General features: G+C 40.2%; 1 protein-coding gene across 7 annotated transcripts in view; it reads right to left on the bottom strand.

Moving 5' to 3' along the window:
- The window catches only part of akap9 (A kinase (PRKA) anchor protein 9), a 124,685-nt gene that overhangs the window by 70,605 nt on the left and 27,352 nt on the right, over positions 1-26,728 (bottom strand). For 5 of the 7 annotated variants that reach the window (XM_062047629.1, XM_062047631.1, XM_062047635.1 and 2 more), the window contains exons 1-9: positions 23,326-23,416; positions 22,956-23,216; positions 6,384-6,428; positions 6,128-6,190; positions 4,766-4,915; positions 4,535-4,690; positions 4,278-4,466; positions 1,539-4,202; positions 654-728 (exon numbers count right to left, since the gene is read on the bottom strand). In XM_062047629.1, coding sequence (XP_061903613.1) covers positions 654-728; positions 1,539-4,202; positions 4,278-4,466; positions 4,535-4,690; positions 4,766-4,915; positions 6,128-6,190; positions 6,384-6,428; positions 22,956-23,216; positions 23,326-23,412 — 3,690 coding nt within the window. In that variant the 5' untranslated portion in view covers positions 23,413-23,416. Of the gene's footprint in view, positions 1-653; positions 729-1,538; positions 4,203-4,277; positions 4,467-4,534; positions 4,691-4,765; positions 4,916-6,127; positions 6,191-6,383; positions 6,429-22,955; positions 23,217-23,325; positions 23,417-26,728 lie in introns of those variants that run through there. The other 2 variants (XM_062047632.1, XM_062047634.1) reach the window with 2 other exon arrangements.

Consider the following 26,728-nt stretch of genomic DNA (forward strand, 5'->3'; position numbering starts at 1 on the left):
AACAGTTTTCTAAACGGGACTTTCAATGGAAGCAGGAGGTAATAATTAAAGGAATATCTCCATCGAGACAGAGACTTTTAAAACGGAAAAAAGAAAATAATGAAGACTTCTATAAACAAGTTATCGATGCTTTTTGTCAGAAGGAGCTGCAAATGGACTCCATTTATAAGTACTGGTAAGACCATAATAACGTTTTCTTAATTAAATGTGCTTTTCATGATGGTATGCTTACATCACACTCAAAGCGCACGTCTAAATTTTATGGATTCCTTTTGGTAAACGCCGGAGTGAGAAGAGGTTTTAAAATAATTACCGCATGCACGGCCATCCCGCCGGTTTCCGGTAAACGCAGGAGTGACAGGAGGTTTTAAATTAATTAACGCCCCTGCGGCTATTCAAGGAAATACGGTATGCAAGATTTTGACCAAAGAACCACCATTACATGCTATGTACACCACAAAGTAGTGTTTTAGAGGTAGAAAAATAATAATAACATGAGCCTTTTAAAAGCAATTGGCACATTTAGTAAACAAAAGTAATTTAAAAAAATAGATAATTTGGTTTACAAGCACCTTTCAGGATACTTGGCAAAATGCAGTACAATTAGTACAATAGAAAATACATACACACTATATAAAATGATGTATATTTACATGCTCAGGTGTCTGTTCCACCACTCCCAGACATCCGACTGACCCTGAGTGGTTTTCTCCCTCGGGTCTGTTGACCTGGTGAAGAAACAAGCGCAATATGCACATTGTATTATTTGCCAAAAATCAGTCTCAGCAGTGAAATGTATTTACTGTTCTCACTTTAATGCCTAAGATGCTCCGAAGTCTTTCATAATTTTTTATTCACTTTAGAATGCGTTTTTTTTATTAGCGTCTTTATTTTAAGGGCGTTCAGAATCATTCCCATGGCAACAGTTGTGATACTACTGTCTATTAGGGCACGTGACAGCAAACTAAGTCCGGTGTTCCAACTCAGGAGGTGAGAAAGCGCCCGCACCCCAGCATGCACGCACGCAAAATGGAAGAGATATGGTATCTTTTTGCTTAATTAATACAACTTAACACACATGTGAGGACAGGGTTAAAATGGCCTCTAACCTTAAACAACTCACTGTTCCTGCAAAATGGACAGAAACCTCAAAGATGTTTTTGTTTTTTTTAAGGCCGAGCAGCTTCAAACATACAGACATTTTGCAGAGAATCCATTTAAAAGTAGACATGAGCAGCATATTGATGGAGTCTTAATACTTGTTGCTGTATTTTATGTTTTTTTCTGCAATAGCAACCACAATTAATGAGTTGCACAGACATAAAAACAATTGCATCGACGCAACAGTTAGGTTGTCACTGCACCTTAGAGACTAAGCTTGCAAAAAGTACATTTATAACCATTATCATTGTGCCTCTAGTGAGGAACGATCATTGCTCATATTTCAGTGTGAAATGCCCTTTCATCATCATGCGAGCAACATGAAAAACAGGGCCGAGACAAAAGGCTGATGCAGTGAATGCATGCGAGTGTATTACCTGCTTGATGGTGCCGTCTCCCTGGCAGCCGGCAGCCGAATCCCCATCGCCGAGAACCTGGCTCTGTGTCTGCATCTTTGGTTCTGCAGCACTTGCAGCTGTGCCTTCCTCCTCCTCCTCCTCCTGCTTTCCAGCTTCGGTGCCACTCACTTTGCGCTCCTGCTTCAACCTCTGCCTCCTCTTGCGCCGGTTTGAGCCCGACACTGACAGCTTCTGCGGGACTCGTCCTTCGACAGGACCCTCCCCCGAAGGAGGTGGAGAAAGCCTCTGCTGGATACCGTCTCTCTCTGCTGAAAGTGAGTGCGGAGTCTCGATCTTGCCTCGAACGGACTGAATGAGAGTGTGATGGTCCTCAAAAGAGCCCCCAGACTTCAGTTCTTCTTGCTGGGATTTAACCCTTCCTTCTCTGTCCTGACTCCTCATTCTTTTAAACTCTTGGACCAGGTTTTCATTTTGAGCGACAAACTTTGCATTTTTCTGTCTCACATCCTTCAGTTCCTCTTCCAGCTGCCCCACTTTCTCCTCAGTCAACACCAGTTGCTTTGTAACTTCAGAAAGCCTCACAGTAAGGCTTTCCTTCTCACTCAGTGTAACATTAAGCTTCTCCATGAGCTCAGTAGTATCTTTGTGCACCATTACTTCTTCAACCCCCCTGCACTGCTCTTGCATTTTTACCTTCATGTTGTCCAATTCCTGAACTTGTGACTGGAGGCCGGCTATTTTGGCCTCATACTCGAGCGCTTCCTTGAGCGTTCTCTTCTCCAGTTGTGTCTTAGCCTCCACAAGGCTCTTGTATTCCTCCTTTAGCTCCTGGTAGTTCACTTCAAAGTTCTTCTCGGCAAAGGAGAACGTGGTGCGCTGCTTTAAGATTTGCTCACTGAGCTCAGCCACCTGGCGCTGCGTTTGACCATATTCCGCTTTAAGTGTCTCCAATTTGGCCATTTTCAAGTCCACGTCCTGCTGCTGTGCTTTTCGTTGGCTTTCCCAACATTGTTCTTTCTCTCGTGTTTGATTTTCAAGCACCTCCGTCTTTTTCAGTAACATTTGGATTTCCCTCTCCAGTCTCACCCGCTGATCCCCTCCCTTCCTGAGATCTTTGAGCTCCACCTGAAGCTCCTCAAGCTGCTGCACGAGCTCATCTGCTTTGGAGCTGTCTAACGCCAGCTTCAGATCATCTTTGAGGCCAAGAATTTGGTGCATGAGCTCTTCTCTCTCTGTAGAAAAAGCAGACTTCTCCCTTTGTAACAAATGCAGCTCATCTTCATAAGCCAGGCGAAGGTCATCCAGAGCTTTTTGGTGTTTGACAGAAGCTTCGTTGAGGAGGTTTTCAGTGTTGAGGAAGCTCTCTCTTTGGAGTTTCTCTCTAAGTTGCTCAAGCTCCTCCTCGTGGCTGAACAGAAGCTGAGTTCGCAGTCGCTCCAGCTCGGCTTCCTGCGATTCGGCCATGCGGTCCAGAACGGCATCCTTCTCCCTCTCCATCATCTCCAGCTTGATCTTGTAGTTAGTCGTCTCTGATTCGTGCTTTGTTTCGGTCTCCAGTGCAGCTTCGTGAGCATCGACCAGCTGGCACTGCAGGTCACTAATGGTCTCCTGAAGGCGCTGCATCTCGCTTTGATGGTTCGCCTGCGAGACAAAACTGCTGGATACCAGTACCACTTTTTCCTTTGCTGAACGAAGATCTCGATGGAGGTTCTCAATTTTAACTTTGAGGTTGCGCTTTTCTTGAGTAAGTTCATGCTTGGTTTTATTATGGCTCAATTGGGATTGATCTAATGTCTCCTGAAGCTCCCTGAGCTTAACAGTGAGAGTCTCCGTCTCAGTGGATCTTTGTCCTTGAAGAAGCTCAATCTCTTCATGATGTTCCGCCGCCATTTCCTCCAAACGCACCGTGTGACGCAAGTTGACCTCCTGCTTCATGTGGACGATTTGCTGTCCGTACATCTCGTCAAGCTCTGCCCTGAGAAGATCCATCTTCCTGGTGGTATCCTCCTGCATTCTTTGCACAGCGTCTCCTTCAGAGAGACTCCCCTGGTGACAGCGCCTCTGCAGGTCCTCCACTGTTCCCATGAGCTGCTTGATCTCATCTGATGACATTCGCTCCTTGTCACGAGAGCTCACAAGCTCACTTTTACAGCTTTGCAGCTCATCTTGCTCTTTTTCCAGCTGTAATTTACATCTCTCCATTTCGCATTTACAGCTTTCTAAATCACGCTTAGTGCCTTCCAGGTCGCCCAGACATCTTTCAAGCTCCAATTCCTTTGCGGCCACTCGCTGTTGGAGGCCACACAGGTTTTGCTGCAACGTCTCCAGCTCCTCCTCCAGCTGGCTAAGAGAACAATCCCGATCTGAAATGATTCTCTCTTGCTCTGTTATAATCAAATCCTTATCATCAGACGGCTGAATGATGCTGTCATTTGTTGTCCTTCCCAAAACAGCAACTTCTTCTCGGAAGAGATTTAATGACTGCTCGTGTTCTTTGATCATGGCCATCTGGTCAGATATCAACTGATTTTTCTCCTTCAACGTTTTGGCAAGAGCCTCCTCTGCTGTTCTCAACTGTGTCAGAGACTGCTCCTGATTCATGATGACCTTTTCCTTTTCAGTTATAAGCACATCCCTCTCATGTATCCTTTGTGTTAATGTCTCCTCTGATTTTCTCCCTGACTACAATAAAAGCCAAGCATTAGACAAACAAGAAGAACATCCATTTTCTATTCACCATTACTTGGAAGTTCTCACCATCTCCACGTCGCTGAGTTTGTGCTGGAGCTGGCTGATGAGCTCACGGCTCCTATCCTGGCTCTTCCTGGCTTCGTTGTTGGCTTCGTCTAGCTGCAGTTGGTACTGCACTAGCTGCTGTCTGGCCTGAAGGAGGTCCGCTGCTGTGCTGCTGTGGCTGGTGTTCCTCATCGTTTCCCCAGCTTGCAGCTGTGAATAAAGGCTGAGGTTCTATAACACCATGTACAATTCCAAATAATATAATTTTAAAAAACCACCTGCTGAAATTGTATTTGGAGTTTTTGGCTTTGCTTCGTCAGTTCCAGGAATTCTTTCATTATCTCGTCTTTTTCTTTGCGAGCCTGCTGCAGGTTTGCAGTGAGCTGGGTGATGATGCCATCTCTCTGCCTCAGTGCGGCCTCAAAGTCCTGCAGCTACGAATCATAAGATAGCATTGAGCATTTGAACACATCCTAAGATATGAGATTTCCCATCTCGTCGACGTTTACCTTCTGCACACCTTCCGTTCCAAATGCAGCCCTTATTTCCTCCAGCTCTTGACTCAGTTCCTCCACTGCTTGGGTCTTGACCGCCAGCGCGTCCGCGATGTCCTGCATCCTGCCTCCCTTCATCAACTCCGGTAGGGGCTCCGCCTCCTCCTGAACAGGTAAATAGGAGATATTAAGGCTAGTGAAAAGAAGACAGGCTAATTAATCATCACCAATGCAGTTAGCTGTATAAGCAGAGAGATTTGAGAGAGCATGCGTAGTTATTGTTAGAAATACAGTGGAACCTCGATGTACAAATACCGGTACCTCTAATTTACCATAGCAAGTTTAAATTTGGGTTGAGACTAGACTTTTCTGGAAAAAGATGCTAGCAGCCTATTTAGGAATCAGATTTATTGGCCAAGTATGTTTAACACACAAGGAATTTGACTTGGTAGACTGTGCTCTCTTGGTTCAATGCAAGAAACAAAGAAAAATGCAACGACGACGAGAGAACACAGTACCATGGCGGCCATTACAGCAGAGTAAAAGACACTACCTGTCGTTCAGTGGCACAAAAGCACACACATGAAAACACAGCCCCAAACCCTGTCCACTTCCTTCTCTTTCTCTGTTTCTTCAGCTCCTCTGCCAATGTTAATGTAAGTGGATGGATTTTACTTTTTTAAATGTTTATTATTGTAGCATTATGGTTGTTAAAGTTGAAGATTTTTGTGAATTCTGATCATTTGTGTGTGTGCGAGTGCTGATAGAGCAGTGCATACAGAGGACAGCAGCTTGTTGTTGTTGGTTTGGCTTGTTAATGAAGAGAAAAATGATCCATCACCTCCTTGTTATGTTTGTTTGATATACAGTACTGTATAGCACTTTATATTGTGTTCAAAGTGTACAAGCTTCACAAAAGTATGGACTTTCGTTGAGCCTGGAACCCATTATTTATATTTACATTGTTAATTGAGAAAGTTGCTTCACTACACAAACTTTGATTTACAAACCCCGTTCAAGAACCAATTAAGTCCGTAAAACGAAGTTCCATTGTACAAAATGGATACGATCATGATTAATATTCTCCAAATAACATTATTTTTTTAACCACATCTCTGCTTTCATTCCCTTAATTCATGAGCACGTCCACTTCATGCTTCCTCTCTTCTAATATGAATGCAGCATTCACTCCTTCCATAACTAAAGTTGTCACCTTGCTCACCAAGATTATTTTCAAAAATGTTAGTATAAAGCGAATCATTAGAAAGGCATGGTTAGTGAATCTTTAACATGTTAAATGAATGCAAAGTCAGCAGCGGCAGACGACGGATTCACTATTAGAGCAGCGAGCAGAGCTGCCTGATCGGATTACTGTACCCAAATAAAATCCTTGGAGGACGTCATTAGATTGTCCGTCATCTCACGGCAGCCATTGACCTGCTAATTCACAAAGTGTGAGCCAAAAACGTAATTTGGGGGACAGATTATGTGGCTACTTATAAGAGTTACCCATGTATGAGTAACACAAATCTATAAGCTGGAAAATCTAATATATATTTGGCTGCAAAAGTAAAAAAAAACAAAAAACAGCTGTGTAAAGTTTCTTGCTAATATTAAAAAAACATCATCTTACCTCTGAGGAATAGTCTTCTGCAGTCGTTGACACTTCACTCTCAGGCTGCAACACAAAAAAAGTATCTCTAAAGCCATTTTTTTATATAGAACATAAAACAGTTATGTTTTACAGTATAGATACAGGTGATAAAGGGTGAAGCTCACTTCAAACGCTTTAGTAAGTGCAATTAAAAGAGAAAAGCTGCTTTGAGTTCAAAAGTGACAAACGAGGGTCACTTTTGCACTGAAAAACTCAACATGTAACAAATTAATAGATCCGATCAACCCCCAAGTTCTGCTTAAAAGTGCTGCAAGGCCACAAGAATTGGTTACGCAGACCGTCTGTTTCCATGGCAACTGCTGGTTTAGTGCGCACCAGACATACAGAGGGTTCAGGGAGACTGAAAGACCAAGCTCAATAATTGGACAACTGTTGACATAAGTGGGAATATTGTGCCCTGGTGGAAAGATGCATAAATGTAATCATCCAGGTTTGTAAAGAAAGCATGCATGTAATACTAAGACTGCATGAAAAAATACATTCATTTTGCATCTTATATTACAAAACTGTCTTTTTGCACTGTCAAATGCCTCTAAATGCCCCAAGGGAAGTAAATGTACTTCAAAAAGCTGCCTTGTGCAGAAGAAAACAACATGGCTGCAGACTGGACAGCTTTAAGATATCACCAAACACAAAACCAGTAACTAAATAAAAGGGAGAGCCATTAAGTAACTGATTTATAGTATTAATAACCCAGCTACAAGGCTAGAAACCAGCAGCAAGTATTAACTAGTTTACTGTCTACACAAATTGCAGAAGAAATCAAAAGAGGAGGTGACAGTAGTTCTATTGTAGTTCTGACATGTGATGCTAATGCGAGAGTTTTTAATTATTGGAACGTGAATGAAGTTTTCCAGACTGTCAGGGTTAGCACGTTAATAGTGTTTTCAACCACTTTGTTTGGATGTTTTTATTTGTTTGAATTTTGTTCAATCAAAACAGAAAACAATTGTTGTTCTCAGAATGAAGATATTACTCTATAAAAACAAGATTTATTTAGCATATTCTGCCATCTGATATTATTGTTACAGTGAATATATAGAGTTCATTTTCCAGGTTCATCAATCCGAAAAACTTGTCAAAAGATTAAAGAGGCGGTTAGCTACCTTCATGCGGCTACATTTTTTCTTCCTCCTGTTTTGAGCGTGTAAATTTGCCCCATATAACACAAGCCTCACTTAGCTTTGTTTGTTGTCAACTAATGATAGCGATTTGGCAGAGTTTAGCTACCAACGTTGGCTATCATTAAATGTGTAGCCACTCATAAAAACAAAACGACTGCAATGTTTAATCAACTAAACCGATTTGATTTATATTGCTTTGATTAATCATTTGAGTGATTTTCAAAGCCGTGTATAGAGAGTTTGACAAACCTAGTTTCAGGCGATCTTCTCAATAATTGGTCAAAAGGCACTCAGGTGACTTCAGAGCGCCATAATTGCTACCAACTTTGATGCATACCTTATGCTGTATTGTACTTCCTCACTAGATTTTTAGTTTTCCGCCGCATAAACATGCTGTGTTGTATGCTGCTTGGGGGCTAAGAAACCTGACGTGCTAAGAAAGGACTCGTTTACCTGTATCCTCTGAAGACCTTTTTTCGATTGTAAAGACAAGATTTCTGACAACTATTTGACCGGAAGCCTCATATGATTGCGGAATGGAGAGCTGAACAGAGCTGCGGTAGTGACCATGTTTTCTACACGAGTGGCTCACTAACACAGACGTTGATTTCTGTTTTGGAGGGTTATCCAATCTTGCCAAGGAAAGTTTGTAGCAGTTAAGAGCTTAAAAGCTGCTCCCCGCCGAGGCATGGCTCGTCTTGAGACTGTGAGTAAAAACTTGATTGGAATTCCTATTAAAATATTAGTTATGCATTTATCTGTGAGTCTGCCAAATATTTTTGAAATTGATCGTTTCCCACAGTGATTTTTTAGACTCGCCGAGTGCCTGTTTGTTTGTTTTGTGATCCGCAAGTCGAGTTGTTGGTCCAAAGCTGATGAGGATTTTGGCAAAATTAGGGTAATAAGTTCATTTTTGGTTGTTAAGGAATTTTCTGATTTACATTGTGCCGAAGGGAGCGTATTAGAGCCAGCTGGTGACTTAATACTGCATGAATGTAGCAGCAGAGTGCATCAAATAAGGCCACTAAATTGCTCCAAAATTATACTTCGCTGCAAGAAAAGCATGTTTTATTGTAAGTTTATGAGCTGGAGTATGAGGAGCCGGCGAGCAGCCTAAACTGACAGTTGACAGGTAGAAAACAAAGATGGTGTTCAGCGTTGAGCGGACTGTTGAAAATAGGAATCGGGGGATTACTTTTCACAAGTAAGATTTAACATTAATGTACTATTGGTACTATTGGTTGTATTTTATGAAAATAACATTACCACAGAGTTGAGAAGGAGCAAAGATCTTCAATATTTGTATGTGAAAATCACAAATAAATCTTCTGGTGGAGGATGACGCCCCTACAGGGGTTTGGTTTACAAACTTTCAGCCCCATCTAAAACAAAATTCACCAGCCGCCACTGATTATGGTGCATTCTCATTTTAGGAAAAATATAAGACAATACTTTCTTAACAGTATAATTGTAACCAGGAATAAGTCTTCAAGTAACAATATTCAAATACTAACATTGTTGGGTAAGACAGCATTTGGTTTTATTCTGAATCCAGTGAAACAGATTGGTGGTTTTAGCTGATATAAGGACTTTCAGGTGTTTATATATGTTTATGTTGAAGTATTTGGCAGACGCTTTTATCCAAAGCGAAATACGTACAAAATACATATATAACAATCACTGTAAACATGATCATTTAAGGGAAGAATGTAATACAAAATATCAATACAAAGTGTCAAGACAGAATAAACTCTCTGCTGCTGCAGCAACAGAGATACGGTCTATAACAGGGGTCACCAACCTTTTTGAAACCAAGGGCTACTTCTTGGGTACTGATTAATGCGAAGGGCTACCAGTTAGATACACACTTAAATAAATTGCCAGAAGTAGCCAATTTGCTCAATTTACCTTTAACTCTGTTGTTATTAATAATTAATGATATTTATCTTTGTGGAAACACTGATCATCTTAATGATTTCTCACAATAAATATATATAGAAACAGATAAATATCAATATGCAACACTTTATTTTTATATTTTCTCTAAGTGCACATTTTTCAAATTGAACATTTTCAAATGATCACTTCTAAGACAGTCTTGTGAAATCACAATATCCCATTTTAACTAGCTAGCCACTAACATTTTTTAACAAATCATGAATTACTTTGCACCATGTTTGTACAAATAATAACTCATGTAAAATACAAAAGTAAACTCTCAAATTTTTAAATCATGTCACACTTTGAACTGGACACCAAATCTGTTATCTGTTTCTTTGTCAGTTAGTGGGAAGCCTGGCATTGCATGCTGTTAACTAGTGTGTTGTACTCTGGTGTGTAACTTGACACTGCAACTCTGAGTGAGTCTTGCAGATGTGCATCAGTGAGGCGTGTTCTGTGTTTGTTCTTGATGAAGTTCATGTCAGAAAAGGCTGATTCACAAAGATAAGATTTTTCCTCATTGTTTGCGGAACCTTCTTAATCTTTTGGACATATTTTCACAGCAATCTGGCCTTAAGCTTAATTATGATAAATGTAAAATGTTAAGGATCGGAAATCTAAAGGGAACGTCCTTTCGAATGGAATGCAAAGTGCCTGTTTTGTGGACAGATGGACCAGTTAACATACTTGGTGGTGTTGTCCCAGAAAATCTGGAAGATCTAGGCTCAGTAAATTATGATAATCGACTAAGAAAGCTGGATAAAATTATGCAATTATGGAAAGGGAAATCCCTAACCTTGTATGGTAAAATGTCTATTGCCAATTCGTTAATTATTCCTCAATTTATTTATTTGTTTTTGTCTTTACCAGCTCCATCACAAAACTTTTTTAAGATTTATGAGCGGAGGGTCTTCGATTTTGTCTGGAATGGCAAACCAGAAAAGATTAAAAGAAAGGTTTTGTACAAAGAGTATGAATATGGGGGCCTGAAACTTCTCAACCTTGAAGCTATGTGTCTGTCTTTAAAAGCATCAATTGTTCCAAAGATGTATTTAAACATTGAGTGGTACACAAATGTCCTGTTGGACAAAAAACATGTACTGTATCAAAAGAAATTGTATCCTTTTTTACAAGTGATCCCCTCCCAGAGAGTCTGCTGGGAAACATGGCGGGGTTCATAAAGGAAACAATCCACTCATAGTGGTGTTTTCAATTTTATGTGCCAGAAAAAAGAGACGATATTTTGCAGCAGTTAATATGGATGAACTCTAATATTGTAATAGATGGAAAGCCTTTCTTTTGGAAAAATATGTTTGAAAGAGGAATCATTTTTGTCAATGATATTATCAATGAGAATGGTAAAATTATGAAGTATGATGAATTTAGAGCTATGTATGGTGATGCTTGCTCAAGCTTTTCATTTTATCAACTAACTGGAGTAATTGGGAAAAGATGGAAACAAATAATTAATTATGGAACTACTAAATTATTAGTTTGTAAACCTCTAATAAGAAATTCTAGTTGGCAAAAAGGAACTAAAATAAATAGAAAAATATATAATTTTTATTTAATAAAGACATCTTTGAAGGCTGCCTCATACAACACAAATGGAAAATGGGAGGACTTTTTTGCCTGCCCGTTGCCATGGGATGCCATATTCAAACTAATCTATAAAACCACTATCGATGTGCAAAATCGTTATTTTGAAATTAAAATTATTTATAACTTCTTACCCACAGGGAAAATGTTAAAATTATGGAATATGACAGAGTCAGATGATTGCCGATTTTGTTGTCAGGAGCCTGAATCCACCCTACATTTGTTTTGGTATTGTCATATTGTGTCTTTGTTTTGGGTGGAAGTTGAAAAAATGTGTTTAAGGATTGGTTTGTTTATGAAGCTTAATGTGGTTTCTGTTATTTTAGGAGAGTTCATTGACAATCATGATTTAGTCAATTTAATTATAGTACTCGGTAAAATGTTTATTTTTAAGGCCAAAAACAGATATTCACTTAGTATTACTTTCTTTAAAACATTTATTCAGTATTTTCTAACTTTAGAAAGTTACCTGGTTGAAAACGATAATGATGCCAAAAAACATTAAAAAAAGATGAGAAGTCCTCAAAGGCTTATTTTGAAAGTATAATTATGTTTATAGATTATATGATATCTGTTGTTGTGTTCCCTAATTTGAGTGACCTGGACATAATCTGGACTGTACATAAATGCTTATTTTGAAAATGTAATTTTGTTTATAAATTATATGCAATCTGTTGTGTTCCCTAATTTTTTTCTGTGTACATGAATGAAGGTGTGTGTTGCTGAGTCCGACTTGGACATTATCTGGACTGGGCCTGGTTTAAAAAACCCTTTAAACAAATCTAATTTCATTGACAACCTGGTCTGTTGAAGATAAGGCCCTTTTTTTAAAATAAATAAAAAACATTTTCTTGGATAAAAAAGAAAGTAAAACAATATAAAAATAATTACATAAAAAATAGTAATTAAGGAAAATGTTAGTGGACCAGCAGCCTATACAATCATGTGTGCTTCACGGACTGTGTCCCTTGCAGATGTGTTGTCTATGTTGTGGGAACCAGAATATTGGTAGCAGAAAGAAATAACCCCTTTTGTGTGAGTGGGTGTGGATGAGTGTGCATGGGGGAGGTTGTTTGGGTTGATGCAGTGATTGAAAGTGTATCTTGTGTTTTTTCTATGAAGATTTAATTTCAAAAAAAAAAAAAAAAAAAAAATTTTTTTTTTTTTTTTTTGAAGAACAGGCCCGCGGGCGACTCATCTGGTCCTTACGGGCGACCTGGTGCCCGCGGGCACCGCGTTGGTGACCCCTGGTCTATAAGATATATAGATATCTAATGTATTCATACATTGTTTATGTAGGATATACGCATGTATATATAACGTAATCATATTGTTTCTTCAACTTAAAAATAGCTGACCGTTTTTTTCCCCCTTCTCTGGGCTTATATTCCCAGTTTTGATCTCGGACGTCTGGTCACTTATAGCATATAAGAATATTATATTACTGTTAAGCAAACTATGAATAATAAAACATGTGTCCTTTATCATAGCTACACGTATGACAAAAAAGCGCGTGAAAATGAGTGGTATTCAGTGAGGTAAAATGAATTAAATGCACTGACAGTTCATTGCTCCTGCCAAATGAATTGCACTGAGTGGAGCGGATCACCACTCCAAGATGGCGGCCACGCGTCTCGTCTGCGCCAGTAGGCAGTAGCCCTCGATGCTGCGTCTACTTATAAGATGTCTATGGTTATAACGTTAGCAGTGAGTTTACAGCCTCACTGATTTAACTACACAGCAAATAAAAGTCATGTTACTTAGCCAGTAAACGTTATCTTACATTCAAAACTTACCCTTCTTTGTGCAACTTCAAATGTCGAACGAAGTTGGAAGTTGTTGCGTCTCCGTCTGTAATATTCGAACTGCGTAATTTGCATACGGCGATTCGTTTTTTGTTGACCAAGTCGTAGTTTTTATACCCGAACGAAACCAACTTTGGTATAAATATTTCTCACTGGCGCGTTGTTTGACAACTCTTGTTCATTGGTTGTCCTGCAATTTGATTGGCTGAATGCTGTGTGATGAAAACAATGTAGATCTAATTTGATTGGCTGTTGTACTGAGAGCACACACGCTGACACGCAGCACACACGCTGATAGACAGACATGTACAAAATGAAAGCTACGGAGCGCTCCCAAATAACTTTTTAAGCTCGCTCCCAAATAACTTTTTAAGCTTTAGTTTTTGGGGAAAGTAGCAAGTCATGTCAAGTCAAAAGGCTCAAGTCCAAGTGAAGTCACAAGTCATTGATGTTAAAGTCTAAGTCGAGTTGCAAGTCTCTTTACATTTTGTCAAGTCGAGTCTAAAGTCATCAAATTCATGACTCGAGTCTGACTCGAGTCCAAGTCATGTGACTCGAGTCCACACCTCTGGTGAGTTGGGTTAATAGTTATATTATAATAAAGACGGGGGAAAACGAGCATACTCGTAAACGGGGCGTGGAACAAACATGGCTCTAGACGTGAAGTTAAATCCTGAAATACAACCTAACCGGAGCAAAAACGCTGCATGATTTATGCGAGAGAGTCTTGATACAATTTTCCTTGACCCAGCCACACACAAAGAAGTTGTTTTCATCTGTTTTGTCACGTAGAATGATGTCTGGAGCACCATATAGTTTGAAATGTCTGGTAACGCGGCGGACGGATGGATAATCCTTGGGATCACTCGTCAAATCTTTTTTTTTTTTTTTTTTTTAATACGGTATAACGATAGATTCCATTGCATAGTTCGATTTTTTTTGCTCGTATCTGATTTTAATGGTAAGATTTAGGCTCCTTGCGTACTCAGATAGTTTGCAGTCTGTTTGCTCCACTGTAGCCATATTGGTTTGGTGGCCCACCACTTCGTTTACTTTCGTGCCAAAATCACGTGATGGAATAAAACCTATTCACAGCTCTGCAAACTGTGGTATGCAGACTCCATCTGGTGGCAGGCAAAAGAATCACTTAATCAAATATTTAAAGACCGTGTTACTGTTCCAACTCTGTGTAATGTTACAGTGGCCAAATAAATATATTAAATATATTTATTAAATTAAACCTCTGCCTTGTTTTTAATTAATATTTAGGCCTACTAAGCTACTGTATTTTAATTTTTGTCATTATGGTGGTATTTGGACAGCCAAGTGTTTCCTGAGGTAGTCAGGTCGCTCGAGAGAGTGCTACTGGTAACATGTAAAATGGTACTACCTGTTCCATGGTCGAGCCGCCGGCGACTAAACCGGCACCCCCATCAAGTGCACTTGATGAGGAGGGTGGCTAGACACCCAGCAGAACAAAAACAATATCTATCAAAGGGCGGATGAGCACAAGAGTGCCAACGGCCATCTAGCAAGTTCCAGTACACCAAACTTTAAGCATGACTACCCCCAGGACCCAAAAAACTCACCTACCAGGAGTAAACTAGTCATGATGAAAGTTTGTGAGAAGGAGCCACATAAGGGAGACAACCCTAACAGAAAACAAGACCTCAACGGCTAAACAGGCAACTGTGAGGGCGGATGAAGGCTGCAACAGACCATAGAAGTGCCGTTTGTCTTGGTTCTCCATGCCACGGAGTCCACTTCTTAATCTGCCTAGTGCTGTGTGTTTGACGAAGCGCAACTTCAGATACATAAAAAAAAAAATCACACGCAGGCGTCCATCTCATTTATGTCATCTACATCATCATACAACAGTAAAAGTCTGTCGGCGATCAAGGATCGGCAATGGGGGCAGGCTCGTGAGGCTGGGAGCCCCTAGTCAGAATTGGCGCGTACAGCGGGAACACTTGCTATAATGTCGTTCTTGCTTCTGGATTTGAAGTGAAGAAGCAAGTTGGTCAGCGGTGCTCTGGCTGAGCAGTCCTATTTAGGATCCACTCTGCTCACCCAATTTTGGGAGGGGGCTAGAAAAGGTGCCCTAAACAGTTACACTTCGCCTACTCTGCCTGGGACACCGCGCCCAGGGGAGCACCACCCAAGCAGTAGGAAAAAGAAGGATATGTACAAAAATATAAAACTTGGTACTTGGAAAATACGAATGTTAAAGGCCTACTGAAATTATTTTTTTTTATTTAAACGGGGATAGCAGATCTGTTCTATGTGTCATACTTGATCATTTCGCGATATTGCCATATTTTTGCTGAAAGGATTTAGTAGAGAACAACGACGATAAAGATCGCAACTTTTGGTATCTGACAAAAAAAAGCCTTGCCCCTACCGGAAGTAGCGTGACGTAGTCAGTTGTACATTTCCGCAAAGTTCCCTATTGTTTACAGTGATGGCGGCCAGAAGTGTGAGCGATTCGGACCGAGAAAGCGACGATTTCCCCATTAATTTGAGCGAGGATGAAAAATTTGTGGATGAGGAAAGTGCAAGTGAAGGACTAGTGGGGAGTGGAAGCGATTCAGATAGGGAAGATGCTGTGAGAGGCGGGTGGGACCTGATATTCAGCTGGGAATGACAACAACAGTAAATAAACACAAGACATATATATATACTCTATTAGCCACAACACAACCAACCCAAAGGACCGTTCACCTAACCCAAGGTTCATAAAGCTTATATATTTACCCAAAGTTACGTACATGACACGCACGTACGGGCAAGCGATCAAATGTTTGGGAGCGCGCGGGTGAGACCTGATATTCAGCTGGGAATGACTACAACAGTAAATAAACACAAGACATATATACACTCTATTAGCCACAACACAACCAGGCTTATATTTAATATGCCACAAATTAATCCCGCATAAAAACACCTAGGTGTTTGTTATGCTAGCTCCTAGCTACTAGCTCCTGTCCATATAACCCGCCAATACAATTCAAACACCTGCACAACACACACACTCACTCAGCCCAAAGGACCGTTCACCTAACCCAAGGTTCATAAAGCTTATATATTTAACCAAAGTTACGAACGTGACACGCACGTACGGGCAAGCGATCAAATGTTTGGAAGCGCAGCTGTGTACTCACGGTACCGCGTCTGCGTCTGTGTATCCAAATCAAATTAATCCTGGTAAGAGTCTGTGTTGTCCCAGTTGTCTACAGGCGTCTGTGTATCGAAGTCAAAGTCCTCCTGGTAAGAGTCTCTGTTGTCCGAGTTCTTCGCTCTTGACTGCATCTTTCGGGAATGTAAACAATGAAACACCGGCTGTGTTGTGTTGCTGACTTCCCTCGCAAAATACTCCGCTTCGCACCGACAACTTTCTTCTTTGCTTGCTCAGCTTCTTTCTCCATAATGCAATGAACAAATTGCAACAGATTCGCCAACACAGATGTCCAGAATACTGTGGAATTTTGCAATAAAAACTGACGACTTTAAGTTGGGCGCGGTGCTGAACTAAAATGTCCTGTCTAACTCGTGACGTCACATCCGCAGCGTTATCATACCAAGACGTTTTCAGCAGATATTTCACGGGAAATTTAAAATTGCACTTTAGTAAACTAACCCGGCCGTATTGGCATGTGTTGCAATGTTAGGATTTCATCATTGATATATAAACTATCAGACTGCGTGGTCGGTAGTAGTGGGTTTCAGTAGGCCTTTAATAGACAATGAAAAAACAGACAGACCAGAGAGAAGAACAGCTTTTGTGGCAAGAGAACATCAGAAGTTAAATTTTGATATTGTTGCTCTCCAAGAGACCAGGAGAGCGGAAGAAGGCCAGTTGAGGGAAGAACAGGGCAACTACACAGTAGATCAACCCAGAACACACGGGGTAGGCTTTGCCATTAGAAATTAACTACGTGGGTATAAATGAAAGACTTATGACTCTGAGAATCAGCCTAAAACACAACCAACATGTTACTCTAAGTGCATATGCCCCAACTCTAAGTGCTGAAGAAGAAACTAAGGAGGCTTTCTATGCGAGGTTAGATGAGCTCATCTCTACAACACATTAAACGTATTATTCTTGGTGATTTCAATGCAAAAGTTGGAAAAGATCACAATATATGGGAGGGTGTAATTGGACATAATGGTGTAGGTAAAGCCAATTCAAATGGGGCCTTACTTCTGACCAAATCTGCGGAACACAGATTAATAATCACCAACACCATCTTTAGACAAAGGAATTATGTCAAAGTGTCCTGGCAACACCCAAGATCAAAGCACTGGCACTTGATTGACTATGTTATAGTGAGGAATAGGGCACTGGCACTTGATTGACTATGTTATAGTGAGGAAGAGGGGACCAACAAGATGTGCTTCATACCAGAGCTGTAACTGGTGCAGATGAGTGCTGGTCAGATCACAGATTGATTGCATCTGTTATGAGGCTGAAACTAAAGGCTCGAAGAAAATGTCACAACAAACCACACAACAAAAAATACAATGTTGAATGTCTAAAGGAAGATGAGCATGCCATGGAATTAGTAAGAAACCTGGAATAAACAATACCCAACAAAGGTAGCAATCAGAAAAGCATGTGATAACTCAATTGGGTACAAAACCAGGAAACATGAGTTTGATCAAAACAACACGGAACTGCAACAGCTCATGAATAGAAAAAGGGAAGCTTTCATACAACTTAAAAATGACCCAAACTCCATTTTAAAGAAAAATCAGTATCAATAAATCAAAAGTGATGTACAACGAACGGTGCAAGGCATGAAAAATAAATGGTGGCAGTCAAGGGCTGAAGAAATACAACTCTTAGCTGATAACAACAATTGCAAGGCATTCTTTACAGCGACAAAAGAGATACATGGACCATCTACACAAGGCCAGGTGCCCCTCAAGAGCAAAGACGGACGGAGGTACCATTTTGAAGACCAAAAAAGTAATCAATGAGCGGTGGCGAGAGCATTTCAAAAAACTACTGAACCAACAAACTGTCTATAACAGGGATGCCCTCAATGCCATACCCCAACAGACCATCAAAATGGACCTAGGAGACTTACCAAACCTGGAAGAAATGAAGAAATCCATCTCACGAATGAAAGCTGGCAAAGCGGCAGGCCCAGACGGAATTCCAATTGAAATATTTAAGCATGGTGGAAACAAACTACAAGAACATCTATATCAATTATATTCCAAATTTGGAGCGAGGAAGAAATACCACCAGAGCTAAAGAATGCCAACATTGTGAAGATATACAAAAGAAAGGGTGATAGACATACTTGCCAACCTTCCCGGATTTTCCGGGACCCTCCGAAATTCAGCGCCTCTCCCGAAAACCTCCAGGGACAAATGTTCTCCCGAAAATCTCCCGAAATTCAGGCGGAGCTGGAGGCCACGCCACCTCCAGCTCCATGCGGACCTGAGTGAGGACAGCCTGTTTTCACGTCCGCTTTCCCACAATATAAACAGCGTGCCTGCCCAATGACGTTATAACTGTAGAATGATCGAGGGCGAGTTCTTGGTTTCTTATGTGGGTTTATTGTTAGGCAGTTTCATTAACATCCTCCCAGCGCGGTAACAACACACAACAGCAGCCACGTTTTCGTCTAGCGTAAAGCAGTTCGTCTGCCGTAAACAGCAATGTTGTAACACTCTTAAACAGGACAATACTGCCATCTACTGTACATGCATATGTGACAATAACATCTACGGCTTTTAGAGAGTGCAGCGCACAACTGCGCACACAACAAGGAGACGAAGCAGAAGAACGAGGAAGATACAGCCGTGGCGATGCCAGACTCTAGTGCATTTGATGAAAGCACTTTTGTGCGTGCCACACAGCAATGCATCATCAGACAGGGTGTTCAGCATGGTTAGAAAAATAGTGACAGAGAATAGAACAAGGATGGACAATTCAACCCTTAACTCAACAATGAGTAGATGAGTGTTATGTGTGTGTATATGTGTAAATAAATGAACACTGAAATTCAAGTATTTATTTTATTTGTATATATATATATATATATATATATATATATATATATATATATATATATATATATATATATATATGAAATAAAATAAATATATATATAGCTAGAATTCACTGAAAGTATTTCTTATATATATATATATATATATATATATATATATATATATATATATATATATATATATATATATATATATATATATATATATATATATACATGAAATACTTGACTTGGTGAATTCTAGCTGTAAATATACTCCTCCCCTCTTAACCACACCCCCAACCACGCCCCACGCCCCGACCCTGTTGCTAACGACGCCATTGAAGCTAACTTAGCAACAGGACCTCACAGAGCTATGCTAAAAACATTAGCTATCCACCTACGCCAGCCAGCCCTCATCTGCTCATCAACACCCGTGCTCACCTGCGTTCCAGCGATCGACGGTGCGACGAAGGACTTCACCCGATCGCAGATGCGGTCGGCAGCCCGGAGACGGAGGAAGTTAAGGTGAGTTCGGCGGCTAGCGCCTCTGCTATCCATCTCTCAGTCCTCCTGGTTGTGTTGCTGTAGTCCGCCGCTAATACACCGATCCCACCTACAACTTTCTTCTTTGCAGTCTTCATTGTTCATTAAACAAATTGCAAAAGATTCACCAACACAGATGTCCAGAATACTGTGGAATTTTGAGATGAAAACAGAGTTTTTTGTATAGGATTCAATGTGTCCACATACTTCCCGTTTCAACGATTGACGTCACGCGCATACGTCATCAAACATAGACATTTTCAACCGGAAGTTTAGCGGGAAATTTAAAATTGCTTTATAAGTTAACCCGGCCGTATTGGCATGTGTTGCAATGTTAAGATTTCATCATTGATATATAAACTATCAGACTGCGTGGTCGGTAGTAGTGGGTTTCAGTAGGCCTTTCAGGAATCCTCAACACAAGACTTCAGACCATTGCTGAGGACATACTCCCAGAATCTCAATCAGGCTTTAGACCAAACAGAGGAACAACTGACATGATATTCTCGGTAAGATAACTCCAAGAAAAATGCATTGAACAAAATAAACCCCTCTATATGGCATTTATTGACCTCACAAAAGCATTTGACACGGCCTCCAGGGAACTACTTTGGGAAGTACTAAGATCAGGATGTCCTCCAAAATTCATCAGTATAGTCCGATTGATGCATGACAATATGACAGCTACAGTACTTGAGAATGGCGATGATTCTGCTCCTTTTGAAGTAAAAACTGGAGTAAAACAGGGATGCCTGAAAGCACCAACACTGTTCTCCGTCTTTATCTCTGTTGTGATCCACATTGCATATTTACGAATACCAGCTGAGCTATTTCAAATTGCATTTTGGCTAGATAGAAAACTGTTTAACCTGAGGAAGCTGCAAGCCAGAAAAAAAGTTTCAAGGTCTCTGCGCTACTGACCTTTCTCCGCTCGGGATGGTCTTCTGCTGGCCCCACTATGGACTGGACTCTCACTGTTATGTTGGATCCACTAGGGACTGTACTTAGAGGGAGGGTTACCCACATATGCGATCATCCCCAAGGTTTCTCATAGTCATTCACATCGACGTCCCTTGTGTGGGCTCTGTGCCGAGGATGTCGTTGTGGCTTGTGCAGCCCTTTGAGACTTTTGTGATTTAGGGCTATATAAATAAACATTGATTGATTGATTGATTGAATTTCAATATGCCAATGATAATGCAATAGCAGCTCAGAGTGCAGAAGATTTTCAAGTAATACCGGATGCATGCATTTAACTATGCATACACACAACTTGGACTTAAAATAAATGCAAAGAAAACACATGTACCCTACCAACCATCGCCAAAAGACGTCATCCTGCAACCACCAGCAATAAAGATAGAAGAAGTGGCTCTTAAAAATGTAGAAAGCTTCACATACCTTGGTAGTATAATGTCTTCAAATGCTAAAACATTGATGCAGAAGTCAAGTGGAAAGCTTAAGACTCGAGTGTTCCAAACTCATGACATCAGATTAGATACAAAAATCAAAGTGTTTAGAGCAATTGTTATAACAACTTTGCTACATGGACAGCACATCAAAGACATATCACAGCACATGAAAGGGTTCAACAGCGATTTTCTACACCAGATGATGAATATTAAGTGGCAAGATATGAGAAACATCAGTGTACTTGAACAGGCCATGCTTCCCAGTGTAGAGAGTACAATTCTTAAATGCCAACTACGATGGACAGGGCATGTTGTACGAATGAATGACGAAAGACTGCCAAAACAGATGTTGTACTGTCAGCTAAATGAAGGGAAAAGAAATGTTGGTGGGCAGAGAAAACGTTACAAAGATTGCTTGAAAAAGACATTGAAACAATGTGAAATAGGTACTACATACTGGAAAGACCTAGCAAAAGACAGAATATCATGGAGAGCTGCAGTCAGTGAAGGAGTGACAAAGTATGAGGAGAAAAGAACATCTATGATACTTGAAAAAAGGAGGAGGAGACTGGAAAGAAGAGTCATGCCAAAATAGGGCTGGGCGATATATCGATATACTCGATATATGGCAGGTTTGTCTCTGTGCGATATAGAAAATGACTACCGTATATCGTGATATTCGAGTATACGTTCTCACGCAGTTGCTTTTAGCTGCGGGCATTACACTACAGGCTCTTCTCACTCTTTGTTGTCTCTCCTTCTCACAGAGAAATAAAACAAGCGCACCTTCTTACAAACGTCACATACGTATACGCCCTCGCGGAGCAGAGACGTAAAACAAGCGCACCTTCTTACATACGTCACATACGTATACGCCCTCGCGGAGCAGAGAGGTAGCGGCATGGGTAACGTTAGCTGTGGTGCGAGTGGTAATACGAGAGAAAGAAGGTGCGAATCTGGTAACAAATGAAGGAAGAATTAATTCCCAAGAAAAACAGCAAAGGGTCCATCGTCTGGCAGTGGTTTGGCTTCAAGTGGGAATATGTCAAACAGACAACCGTAATTTGTCAATTGTGGGGCAAAAGCGTTGCTACGAAAAGTAGCATTACTGCTAATATGTAGCATCATTTGAAAAGTCACCTGCTAGAGAATGTAGAGTGCTTGAAACTCCGCATGTCAACATCTCCATTCGGTGCCACACCAACAAAATGCCCAAGCCACCATTTCCACATCAACACTGTATGAAAAAAATAGTCAACAACAGAAGGAGATAACGTCCGCAGGAACCTACCACATAGCGAAGGACATACACTATTTGATTTCCTATTATGCAGGTCATTTTTATTTGTCAGTTATTGAAATATGTTGTGTGACATCATGCACAAAAGTGCACTTTATTTGTTTTAAACTATTGTAGTGGCGTTCTGTACAAAAAGTGCACTTTAATTTAATGTTGTTTTGATATGTCATTTTAGTGACATCATGCACAAACTTGCACTCATAGCTTGTTTTAAAATGTCTCTGACAATCTTGCACTTTCTGTTTTGAAATTACATGAATGTTTGTGCCACTGCTTATTAACTGTTGAATAAATACAGTTTTGGTCAATTGACTTAGTTGTGATTTCCCTCTCTGCATGAAAGTTTAAAATGAGCATATATTAATGCAGTATGAACAAGAATGTTTTAATGTAGACACATAGAATCATCATACTGGTGTGATTATATGCATCAAGTGTTCATTCAAGACTAATGCAAAATATTGAGATATATATCGTGTATCGTGACATGGCCTAAAAATATCGAGATATTAAAAAAAGGTCATATCGCCCAGCCCTGTCCCAAAATGGTCTGATCTGTCCGATATGCGGCAGAAACTTCAAAGCTCGTATTGGCTCCTACAGTCACTACAGAGCACATCATTCTTAGGGACGATGGACCCCTATCTCCCAACAAGAAGAGGAGCCAGCAAAAAAACAAAAAACTTGGTGAAAAAAGTTTGAGAAGCACAAACAGTTTCTCCGATACTTTTCAGTTGCATTCCAATTTGCTGCCATTTTCATTCAAATGAATAAATGTTAGGAGTGTGTTTACGTGTCTACCTCTATGGTGTAGGTCTGATCATGCTTGAACGTCTCGCCACTGCGTAGCGTCCTTGAGAAACTCTGCTCGGTGGTGGGCGGCTCTTTATTTCCTTCCTCAGCTTCATCTCGGGCTCCGACCGAGTTGTCCTCTCGTCCCGCAGAACAATCATACTCGACGTCCACGCTTCCCTGCGAATCCTCCTCTGACTTCTTTTTCTTCTTCTTTTTCTGTTTTTTCTGAGAATCTGCGTGAGCCTTCCTTTGACGGTACTCGGCCAGCTGGGGAAAAAGGAAAAACAGCAGAAAGACAAGAAAAGCCTCAGTCCGTGCTTCATAAAAAGTTGACATGTGTATTCCACACACAGAAAAAAGCAAAAAAAAAACTTACTCTTTGTCTGCACAGTTTGGGGAAAGTCAAGCGAAACATGGCATTGCCCAAAAAGGCTTCGTCCGTGCTCTGAGAACCTGCGTCCATAGAATCCAACAGCAACCTTATGCTGTGCCAGAAGCTAATCCTCACGAAAGGATTACACTTCAAACCATGTCAACAATCAGTGTAAACCGCCATATAAACTTTCTGCAGCCATGTGCCAAGTTTGCGCATCTTTTAGATGGCTACCAAAATACAAGTCAGACTTTTCGCTCAATTAAAAACGCATATAAAAACCATTGCACTATCAATTTGAATGGTTTTCAATTTCCTTTCAATGTGGTCAAATACGCTCACTGGTAGACATGTTTAATGTTGAGCTGACATGTGCACCAACTAAGACTTCCAATTAACTGAATTAGATCACCTAAACCGAGGCTCATCTAATCCACAGCACGCTGCTGCCGGCTTTGTATCCAGTTTTAAACTTTGGATGGAGCCCTTTTTAATACAGATAGCCTAGTTTTGGTCCTGTCTGGACATGTAAAAAGTGCTATACTAACATCAACTGGTCAAAGAATGTGAGGTGGTGACAAAGACAATAAAAATCAGAAGCTCTTCAAAGTATTACACTGAAAGAGTCACGAGTCACGACCAATGTTCACTCAGTGGTCCCCAACCACCGGTCCGTGACGCATTTGCTACTGGGCCGCAAAGAAACATTTATAAACTACCGCATTTTCTCCAACATAACTTTCGCCTATCCCACTAAACACACCAATAAGTTTGTTTATAGATGTATATTACAACTCATGATAGGAAGTCGCCATTTGTTATAGAATATTAATGCACATTATGGAACATATAAAATGTTAATGTGCCAGATTGTATCAATCCATCAATCCATTTTCCACCGCTTGTCCCTTTTGGGGTCGCGGGGGGTGCTGGAGCCTATCTCAGCTGCATTCGGGCGGAAGGCGGGGTACACCCTGGACAAGTCGCCACCTCATCGCAGGGCCAACACAGATAGACAACATTCACACTCACATTCACACACTAGGGCCAATTTAGTGTTGCCAATCAACCTAGCCAAAGGCTAATTTACATCTGCAGGGTCATAGCAGGGGTTCTTAACCTGTTTGACCCCAGGACCCAACATTTCCACTACAGAGGGACCAGGGGACCACTCCAGTATTAACACTTAGGTAGGTAGGTCTTTATTGTCATTGCACAAGTACAACAAAACTTTGTTTTCAGCACACGCTGATGGGTCGCCACAAGGCGCCCATTTACTCTTGATTTAGATCATATTCAATAAAATAATATATCTAACCTACTTACGTTAACTACCTTGGAAAATTATATAAAAGCATGTGTTAAGCACAAAGATTTTTTATTAAATTTAACAAATAAACCTTCGGCTTAGGTCAGACTGATTAGAAAAATAAGTACTAACCAAATGAACAATACATGTGTATACAATACGTATTATGTTGTGCTAAAATAAATAAACTAAATAAATAATAAATATGTTTCTTAACTAAACTGTCAATAAAATCAAAGTGCGAAGGAAAATACAGCTTCACCACTTACATCATAATTTCTGCGCTTAAGAAATTTCTCTATGACAACGCCAGACGTCCTCTGTTTGTTTTATATTGTCATTACTGCCACAGCCACTAGTGGTAGAAAAATGTGGTCTATGCGGACCACAGCTGTAAAAACAGATATATTACATTCTAAGGGGTGCTCGCGGCCCAACACTGGTTAAGAAACACTGGTAGATAGTATATGCCATCTCTTCGCAAAGAAACATGCCCAGGGCTCCCACTACTTCAGCGTTATTGTGAGTTGATTTTTCATGCTCATTTTTTTTCTGTTTTCATCTGCCACACATGAAAAGCCAGTTCATGAAAATATTGCATACATTAAACCGGTCCTTGGTTGAAAAAAGGTTGGGGACCCCAGCACTAAGGTGTGCGCCCGTGCAATTGCGCACTGCTCACACGTCCAAAATCTATGCCGAGCACAAAATAAAACCCAACCAAATCTTTGAACAAAATAAACACGTAACGTTATTCTCTACGATTTTGCAATGCAACTCTGTGAGTGACAGGTGACCACAACAGATAAAACAATGTTTGTCAACAATGTTGAATAATTGTAACATCTGTAAATAATTTTATTGAGCAAAACTGTTTATACATACATATATATATATATATATACATATATATATATATATATATATATATATATATATATATATATATATATATATATATATATATATATATATATATATATATATATATATATATATATATATATATATGATTAAAATAAATACTTGAATTTCAGTGTTCATTTATTTACACATATACACACATAACACTCCTCTCTACTCATTGTTGTATTTGAAAGTGCAATGCTTTGCAACCAGTAGCACAGCCTTTGAAGGAGCATAGGTATGGGCAGTGTAATATTCTGGGTTGGAGTCAATAACCAGGCGAGGTGACGAAGTTACGTCTCTTTACTTCATACTTAAGAACCGACTCCCACACTTGCCGTCAGGGTGCGCAATACAACGTAAACCATTGGCCAACCAAAAAGTAACCACAGAACACTATACGGTATAGTGTTCTGTGGTTACTTTTTGGTTGGCGTGCCTTAAGTCCGGCTGGAAATCGGGAGAAATTCGGGTGAATGGTTGTCCCGGGAGATTTTCGGGAGAGGCACTGAAATTCGGGAGTCTCCCGGAAAATTCGGGAGGGTTGGCAAGTATGAGTAACACTCACATTTGGACCGATACAGTACCAATTACCGGTACTTGGGAATCGATACCGGTACTCAATGGTACCAATTTTTGGTAATTTCGCCTGTGTTAATAAATATTATTTGTTTTTGTTAATTAATGTAATTTTTAATTGCAAGATTTAAAAATGAGTTTTCATAATAACTGCTTTCCACTGTCCAGTTGTTATATCTTGTTTTATTATCACAAATCTGAGTCTAATTTGCAAGTCTGACATTAAGTTGCAAATAAAGTTGCAAGTCTAAGATGTTAGATGGCTGTTGTGTGTAGTTTATGCTGTGTTGTTTTGTGCCCTAAAGTGTAATTACTGTAAGTATTGTACTTATTACGCACCAGCTGTTTGATTGTAACATGAATCTTAGTAAAAGTTTTCAATAATAAATTTGGAGGTGTTGAAATCGCCATGTAAAATCGCTAACGCTAATCAGTAGCATGTCAATAGAAAGCCAATGTATAATCAAGCTGGTGCATTTTTGGAAACGGGGAGCCTTCCTTAACTTACGTTGGAGCGTTCGTCAATTTCTTAGTTGGCATTAAAAATTGCAACATTACCTAGATGTAATTTTGGTAAGTCAGCTCTCTGTGCTGCCTTGAGTGATCACCAGT

This window comes from Entelurus aequoreus, linkage group LG05 (assembly GCF_033978785.1).
Source record: "Entelurus aequoreus isolate RoL-2023_Sb linkage group LG05, RoL_Eaeq_v1.1, whole genome shotgun sequence".
NCBI classification, from domain to species: domain Eukaryota; kingdom Metazoa; phylum Chordata; class Actinopteri; order Syngnathiformes; family Syngnathidae; genus Entelurus; species Entelurus aequoreus.